The following is an 8,683-nucleotide window of genomic DNA, read 5'->3' as shown; positions in this document are numbered from 1 at the left end:
ACTCAACGTCTTCCCCTCGCTCTGCGCTCAGCACAGTGCGCAGACGCGGAAGCTCGTGCTAGCTAGGCGACCAACGCTCCACCTTTTCGAGGATCGTAGAGAAGTGGGCGGGATCATTATTCTGGACTTGGTCGGGAGAAGGGGACGGGACAAGAAGGTGATTGGGTAAGGTGCAGAAGAGCTTGCGTTCTGGTCCCCTCTGATTGGAGCCTACGTTGAAGGAAAAGATTGGTTGCCATAGCTACGCTGGCGTATTGGCTTCTTCCTTCTATTGATATTGAGATAGAGATAGAAAATGCAGAGACAATCATTCTATTGGACTTTGTCTGAGGGGGGATTAAGTTTTTCCTATCTACGTAGCAAGAGGTGATTTGACTATCAAGTGCTAGAGATGAATTCTATGCAAGATAGACAAAGAAATGGTTTATTCTCCTTTGGCAACCATTCCGGGTTTTTTGTTATTTTATTTTGTTACCATATTCTATTTCCATTGGAATTCCTTCCGTTTCTTTCGCCCCAATGAAAATGTCAGCGATTGGCGAAGCTTTCATTAGACCCGCCTCCTTAGTATACTTCATCGTGATTGCACCGCTACTGATGGAGCCCGGAGAGGCTGAAGCAGCGATTGCCATGGCAACGCGTGCTTTTCCCCGAGCCTCGCCGCCCAACTCGTCGAAATGGGGCCGGAGAACTTCGGGCCGGTAAAATAGAAGTGAAATTAATATTAAATTAATAGTTATAATTGCTATCTTGAATAAATAATTTCCTCGACGGAGAATGTTGTGATATTTGAGGGACAGAAATGCACATTCAACAGATCCAAAATCGCTTAGACGTTTCACCTGTTGAACGTCTGCCTGTAACAGTAACAGAATTGGAAGGGATCTTGGAGGTCATCTAGTCCAACCGCCTGTCATGCAACCGCTGGCTACAAGTAATAGAAAAAACATGTCTATGAGAGAGCTAAAGCTGAAAATGGCAAAACTCAAGTCAATTGATGTTTAGCTTATTCTATAGTTAAATAATTGGGGTTGAAATTAATGAAAATTGTTTTATTACCCTCGCTGTCAGTGGGTCCCTCTTGACTAAATAAGATTTACCCAGTGAAGAAATCCAGTACAGCTAGTTCTTGACTTACAAACACAATAGAGCCCAAAATTTATGTTGCTAAATGAGAGATTTGTAAAGTAGATTGTACCCCATTTTATAAACTTTCTTATCACAGATGTTAATGGAACCACTGTAGTTGTTAGTAACAAATTTGTTGAGAGAATCTGGCTTCCCCCATTGATTTTGCTTGTCAGAAAGTTACAAAAGTTGATCACATGATCCCAGGACACTGCAACTGTCATAAATAGGAGTCAGTTGCCAAGCATCCTAATTTCAGTCATGTGACCATGGGGATGCTGCAATGGTGTGAGTGTGAAAAAGGGTCATAAGCCACTTTTTTCAGTGCTGCTGTTTGAACAGTCATTAAATAAACGGTTGTAAGATGAGAACTACCTGTAGGGGAAATACCAGATATCATATGTAATTTGACATAACAGTAATAAAATTAATTCAGTGCATTGCTGCAGGAAGCATAATGGAAATATTTGAAATCTGAGTGGCTAGATATCCTGCAAGTAAACATGAACACATCTTCTCCTTATAACAGAGTTGACACAGCATACTTTTTTGAACTGTGGCTTGTTGAATAAACTGCAATGCTACAAGTAGATGTCTAAAATACATGTGCAAATATAATTAAACACCACAAAGGTTAAAATACATATAAGCTTACAGTTATAGTAGACAATGCTTTATTGCAATCTATCAGATGATGTTTATCGAATGAAACATGGCTTATAGACCATAATGAGTATGTGAACTAAATCTACAGTTCTACCAATAAAATGTGGCTAGTTTTTTTTCCCCAGATGCCACCACTCTGCTTAACAACTAATTCCCACAACACTGTCAATTTATTAAGACTGTATTACTATTATTCTTCTCATCCTTCCTAGTACCTGACTATAACCATGTTGCTTGTATCTCTACAATTTATGTTGTTTTGTTTCCTAGTGATTGCTTATTAGTAACCTATGACTATCACTAAGTGTTGTATCTTATGATTCTTGATGAATGTATTTTATTTTTCTGTATGTACTCTGAGGGCATATATACCAAAGATTAATTCCCTTTGTGTTCACACTTGGCCAATAAAGAATATTATTATAGTCTATTAGTATAGCTGATGCTTTTACTAAACAATGAACTGATCTTATTATGGACTAAACATCACACTATCAGAAAATGTATCTAAAACATATCTTTTTCTTTCAGCCCAAGCCCCATAAGGCAAAAATATGTATGTGGTAAGTAGCTTTTCATTCTTGAGATTCTGAAGAGTTATTAAATTTACTATCTAAGAGCCAGTTGCATGTTGATCCACAGAGAGAGGTTCCTTGAATTTCTGGATGACTAGGCTACATCCTTTATCTATTTATTGTAAGCATCTTTAAACTTAAATGGACCTTATTTTCAAAAGAAACCTGTACAAGATCACACAAAACGGAAAAAACTGTGTTACAATAGCAAGCCTTAGTTTTTCTCTTTTCTTTTTTTTGTGATGTTTCAGGAAATATTTAGATGTTCATTCCATGGATCTCATCAATAATGCTGAAACAACTGATGAACTGAAAAGGTGATGGGAATTTAAGATTATGAAACATTTCATGACTTCCTTTCTTAATCTCTTTCTTGAGAAAAACATGAGAAGTGCATAGAATGAAGATCTCAATAAATTCATTGCCAACCTAGTGATTAATAAAACCATTTTTCATCTATAGCACAACCCAGAAGTGTATTCATATACAATAAGATGCCTAGTTGTTCTCTAGTATTAAGCATCTTGCAAAAAAAGATGTATTGAGAATCCCAGCATAATGTAGTGCAATAAACAGATTTATCTCCCTCCCCTCATTAACAGAGGAGATAATCACACTATAAACATTTATCATTTTGGAGTGGTGGCAGTGAGTTTTGGGTTCAATTAGAAAAAACCAAGTTGAAATTATGCCAGTTCTGAACAAATAAACCTACCAGCCTTACCATAGACATAGAAACTTTTTAAAAAGGTTATTATTAAGTAATGAAAATAGCCGGTAAATGGGTGTGAATGTTCAAGCTGTCACATCTCTCCCCCCCCCGCCCCAATTTTCCCTACTTTCTGCAGGCTTCTCTCTGATTTCTTTGATCTGAAGGATTTTGAATCAAATCCTCGCTCTGCTATCTTGTTAGATTTGTACTTCTACACCATCCAGTTCAGCCGTGAGCAGAGCTTCAACCGGGAACAAACCTCTGCTTTCTTCTCAATTGTGAAGGATGTGCACGAGGCCTGTGTGGGTAAGGAACTGGACTTTGAGAAAGACTGCAAAAAGGAAAGTTGTAGGACTGGAGAAACATGAGGGAAGAAAATGGAAACTATTTATTTAGTAACTTGTGTATTTGGGCTTTCACACTGCTTCAGTCCCAAAGCTCTAAGCAACTTATTTCATTATTTACTTAAGAGTTTTAATAGTGTAATAGGCTGTGTAAGAGAAAATAATAATTGTTTCAGATGTCCAGATCACATTAAGTTTCTGCAGTTTGGCCTGACCCTGTTTGTCTTAGGCTGGCTATAGTACCACCAGTCCCATGTGCTATGTTTGCCTTTGATGTTATGTGGGAATACATGATGAGAAAATGTCTCTGTGAATAAGAGCAGCCAGCCATAGAAGTGGAAGGAAAAAGAGCCCCACCAGAGACAGTGATATGGAGGAACGGGGCAGCAGGGTGAGGCTAGAACTGGAAAGAAGAGGACAGGGAGGAAAGGAAAGAGGCTAAAGTGGACCTTTTGCTTATTCCTACCATGTTATTTTTGTGTAGAAACACCGCTGCCCAATGTGGAGGAATGCTATAAATATTTCTCTGAACTGATGTTCTGCCACTCCATTCGGGTGAGTGCGTGAATGCCAGGCAGGCCAAAAGTGACTTTATGTTACCTTATCCACATACAAGTAGTCCTCACAACAATTCATTTAGTGACTTTTCAAATGGCACTGAAAAAAGTGATTTATGACCATTTTTCACATACAACTGTTGCATCATCCCTATGGTCACGTGATCAAAATTCAGAAGCTTAGCAACTGACACCTATTTATGACTGTTGCAGTGTCCCTGGGTCATGTGATCACCTTTTGCAATCTTCTGACAAGCAGTCAAGGGGGACACCAGATTCACTTAATAATTGTGTTACTAACTTAACTGCAGTGATTCACTTGACAACTGTGGCAAGGAAGGTCATAAAATGGGGTAAAATTCACTTAATGGTTGTCTCACCTAAGAACAGAAATTTGGGGCTCAATCATGGTCATAAGTCGAGGACTACCTGTGGTTTGCTTTCAGTGAAGCTCCCCTGCAGAGAGCCTTCCTCTCCTCCCCTCTCCTTGCAGTGGTTCTATGGCTCCTATCCTTTCTCTCTCTCTCAGAGGCCCCCCTTCAGCATCGATCTCTTCAGTCAGGACCAGCTGGTGCTCATAACCGACTACATGATTAACAGTTACTTCCGTCACTACAAACTTTACAAATACGCTTTCACCCCACAGGTAAGGCTGATTTCCTTTGGCCCAGGCAGTTCTAGGGAAAGGCTGGGGTTCTCTTGCCATTTTCCTGCAATGGGAAAAGAAGATCATCCCCTCTAGAAAACAGCCCAATTACAAAATGTGACCTCTGAAATCGTTTGGCTACTCCTGAGAATTTTATTGCCACAAGATGGAGCAGCATCTTTATGAAGGGAGCATACTAAACATAGAGGCTCAAGAAGATGAAATCCAAATATTAGTCCATCACTCTGGGCTTACATCCCTGATTGTGCTTTAAATCAATAGGTGCGGCTAGACATCTCATTCACTTACGTTGGGATGCCTGAACCAGAACCCAAAGAGGACGGTGAGTGTTGAGGAGGGCTAGGATTCTTTTGTAACTCACTTTTGAAGTTCTACTATACATTGATCCATTCCTTTTTTTTAATTGGGAGGATGAAGAAAAAGGAATGGAACAGGATGGGAATCTTCCTCCCAGATCGAATAGAGTTAAAGCTAGTGATAATCAGATTGGAAAGGTGGTTTAAGACAGCTTTCCCCCAGTCTGATGCCCTCCAGATATGGCTGGCTTACTGATCCTTCTCAGTCAACCCAGCAACTGGGCATTGTAGTCTAGGGGGCAAGATAAACTATTGTGTTTTTCAACTTGAAGACTGGTGGACTTCAATTCCCAGAATTCACCAGCAGCCATAGCTTTCTGGGAGTCGAAGTCCACCCGTCCTCAAGTTGCCAAGATTGAAAAATACCTAAGTAATACATCATCCCCCAAATCTGTGGATCTGAAAACATACCAAGTTGCATGACATGGGCTTAGGCCATTGGCCAGTCTAGATATTAGTTATCTCCCTCCTCAAAGAGGCTTTCAGATTGGAGATGGTCTCTTTCTCAACTCCATCAGTTTGAGATCCGTCCACTGGGGAAGGAATCTTGGACCTTGGATGTGCAAGGTGGATATGCTGCAATTGTGGCCTTTCTTCCTTTCAGGAGCGAAATTCGCAGGCATCGAAGGGGCCAACACTTGCTAATAGCCCTCCTTCCAAAGCTTGGCTTACCTAAAATGAGTTAGCTTATATCAACCAATCATGCAAAATAATAATTTATTAAAAATGAGAGCATTATCTGATCACTCTTCTTCTTCTAGGGCTGCTAAAAGATTTAGCGTCTTTCTCTTTTCTACAGAAGCTATGGCCGAGAGTACAGAAACAGGACTGTCTTCTTTGCATGAGGAATTGGAGGAAGCTGGGGCCCCTGAGGAAAGTAAGTGTCCACAGGGGCTTGAAGCTGGTATGGTGTATGGGTTTCAGAGGCAAACAATCAACAGCTCCATAGATCGTCCCTTTGCCATTAATAGCCATTCTCTTTTAGCCTTAGGAGGGATAATAATTCTCTATCAGATAAATTACAAGTGCTAACTAATACATGACGTTTGGCAGTGAGGGGCCTGAAGCCTGATAGCAGTGCTTCTCTTGGGTTGCTTATTAGCAATAGGAATAGCACTTATATACCATTTCATATAGTGCTTTACAGACCTCTCTAAGCAGTTTACAGTCAGCCTCTTGCCCCCAACAATCATTTACCCACCTCAAGGATGGAAGGCTGAATCAACCGAGTCAGTCAGGATCGAACTCCTGGCAGTCAGCAGAATTAGCCTGCAATACTGCATTCTAAGCACTTCCCCACTAGGTTACCTTTGTTAGAATTACAATTCACTGCTTCACCCATTTACAGGTCCCACGACTGCCCTGAGAGACTTCATCGTATCACAACTCAATCAGGAGTTAACCCAGCTGCGCCATTCCATCGACCAGCGTCTAAAAGTCACAGAGGACCAGTTTAATGCCAAGCTGATCCAGCTGGAGAAAGGTTCTGCTGCCAGCAAGGGGATTGCCAAGGGCAAGAAGAAGTAAGCAGACGAGAAAGGTTGGAGTGCAAGAGGACCATTTCCTGTCCCAGGGTTGTTTCTTCATTTCTGAGGCTTCTGCAAAAAGGGGTCGTCCAGAGAGCAAGAGAAAACACGAAGGGAATGGCAGTTAAAATAGGGGAAGCAGATGGAAAATCTGCTTTGGAAAATGTGATAAGGGTTTACGGAAAATCTCTTCTGGGTAAGGTCATATACTCACAGAAGGAACTGTTGTATAAAGCAGACTGTGTTGTGATATTAAAGTGTGGGTAAAATATTGTCTACTGTTCGTTATTTGTTTCTAGCTCAAAAATAGCAGCATTATCAAGATCAAAAGCCAATCTGAATGTAGGTGATTCTCCATTTACATCCACAATTGACCCCCAAATTTCTATTGCTAAGCACAGCAGTTGTTGAGTGAGTTTTGCCCCATTTTATGTCCTTTTTTGCCACAGTTGTTAAACAAGCCTGCCTCTCCCCTCCTCCTCAGTTTTGCTTGCTGGAAGCCAGCTGGGAAGGTTACAAATGGTGATCACATCACCCCAGGATGCTTCAACTGTCAAAAATACATGTCAGTTGGCAAGCGTCTAAATTTTGATCACATAACTGTGTGGATGGTGCAATGGTTGTAAATGTGAAACTGGTCAAAAGTCATTTTTTTCCTTTTAATGGTGAATAAATAAATGCTTCTAAGTTGAGGAACATTTTTAAGGATTTAATGAAACCAAATGAATCAAGTCATTCCAATATGATTAGTTCCCATATTTAATAGAGAAAAAAACCTAGATTATCAATTTGGTGGTATACAGGTAGCCTCGACTTACAACAGTTCATTCAGTGACCATGCAAAGTTACAACAGCACTGAAAAAAGTGACTTATGATCCTTTTTCGCACTTATGACCATTGCAGCATCCCCAGGGTCATGTGATTTATATTCAGATGCTTGGCAAGTGACTTATATTTATGACAGTGTTGTGGCCCACCAGCAGACCTGGCAGCAGATTCGGACAGTGAGGAGGTTGGGGAAGAACATGGCCAGTTTTGGATTCTGGGGAAGGTTCTGATGAGGGCTCTGTGTCAGAGGCAGAGAGGGGGCCAGAGCCGTCAGGCAGTTATCAGCTGCCTTCAAAATCAGACATTAGTGAGGTAGAGAAACAGCTGGAGCCTGTTCCCAGTGTGCACATGCACAGAGTTGCCAGACAAAGGGAACAGCTAAAGAACAGGGGTCGACTTGGGAGAAAGGCCACAGGTGGATGATGAATGGCCCCTCCCAGAGGAAATAAAAGAGGAGCGAAAGGGGAGTGGAGTTTGCAGGAGACAATTAGTTTGCTTAATTGGTTCCTGACTCTCCAAGACTCCTTGCCAAGGTTTGCAGATAACAGCCTGTCAACTCTCCAAGCCAGATAAGGTCCGTGACTATAAATTCTCCCTTGAAAGACTTCGCTTGATGTGAAGGAGCAGAATTCATAGTAAATAAATAAAAGGGGTTCTTGTCGGGACCAGAAGTTGGCTTCAGCTCTTGGGAAGCCTCGGTCAGAACAGTCGGTTACAGTGTCCTGTGTTCACATGATCCCTTTGTGCAGCCTTCTGACAAGCAAAGTCCATGGGGAATTCACATTCACTTAACAACTGTGTTACTAATTTAACCCCAGCAATGATTCAGTTAGCAAATATGGCAAGTTGTAAAATGGGATAAAAATTTTCACTTAGCAACATGAATTGTGGGCTCAACTCTGATCATAAGTCGAGGATTATCTGTAAAGTGGTGGACTAGAAATCAGGAGAGCTTGAATTCTAATCTGTCAGGCAGGAAAAGAGGCTCACACACTCTTAGCCCAACCTACCTCATATAATGTGGCTCTTGTGAAAGAAACAGGAAGTGAGAGCGTTATCAATGCTTCCTTGAGTTGCACAAGATAGGCAGGATATAAATAAATACGTTCAGGTGTTGGAAAGATTCTGGGGAGCCTCGTGCCTCAATCTGAGCACTCCTGGCCAACATAATGTAACTTGGCTGGGCAAACAGAAATATTTCTTTAATTAGAAGCTTTGACTGGAATACAACACTGCCAACTAGACTCCAGTGAACCTGGGTACGGTTGTTTTGGGCAAACCTTCCCTCATCCTAGCCCAGTTCCACCCACTCTGCCATTGTGG

At 41.3% G+C, this 8,683-nt stretch overlaps 1 protein-coding gene across 2 annotated transcripts; it reads left to right on the top strand.

Annotated features, from left to right (window-relative positions):
* The first annotated feature begins 111 nt into the window (after window positions 1–111).
* CCDC189 (coiled-coil domain containing 189) lies at window positions 112–6,788 on the top strand. 2 transcript variants are annotated; one of them, XM_032235657.1, is made up of 9 exons: window positions 112–165; window positions 2,326–2,357; window positions 2,621–2,686; window positions 3,218–3,387; window positions 3,910–3,980; window positions 4,512–4,628; window positions 4,911–4,971; window positions 5,805–5,882; window positions 6,354–6,788. In XM_032235657.1, exons 2-9 carry the CDS (start codon window positions 2,353–2,355, stop codon window positions 6,530–6,532), a joined length of 747 nt encoding a protein of 248 aa, XP_032091548.1. In that variant the 5' UTR covers window positions 112–165; window positions 2,326–2,352; the 3' UTR covers window positions 6,533–6,788. The 2 variants fall into 2 exon arrangements, with proteins under 2 accessions (XP_032091548.1, XP_032091547.1); XM_032235656.1 differs by lacking the exon at window positions 112–165 and adding an exon at window positions 591–701.
* The last annotated feature ends 1,895 nt before the right edge of the window (window positions 6,789–8,683 follow it).

The sequence above is a fragment of the Thamnophis elegans genome, chromosome Z (assembly GCF_009769535.1).
Source record: "Thamnophis elegans isolate rThaEle1 chromosome Z, rThaEle1.pri, whole genome shotgun sequence".
NCBI classification, from domain to species: Eukaryota; Metazoa; Chordata; class Lepidosauria; order Squamata; family Colubridae; genus Thamnophis; species Thamnophis elegans.
Note: the sequence above shows the minus strand (reverse complement) of the source record. Positions and strands in the feature narration are given on the sequence as shown.

Coding starts and splice junctions, on each gene's coding strand:
- CCDC189 (XM_032235656.1), top strand. CDS start 678: ATGGGGCCGGAGAACTTCGGGCCG. Junction 2,358..2,620: donor AAGGCAAAAATATGTATGTG/GTAAGTAGCTTT, acceptor GTGATGTTTCAG/GAAATATTTAGATGTTCATT. Junction 4,629..4,910: donor AATACGCTTTCACCCCACAG/GTAAGGCTGATT, acceptor TTAAATCAATAG/GTGCGGCTAGACATCTCATT.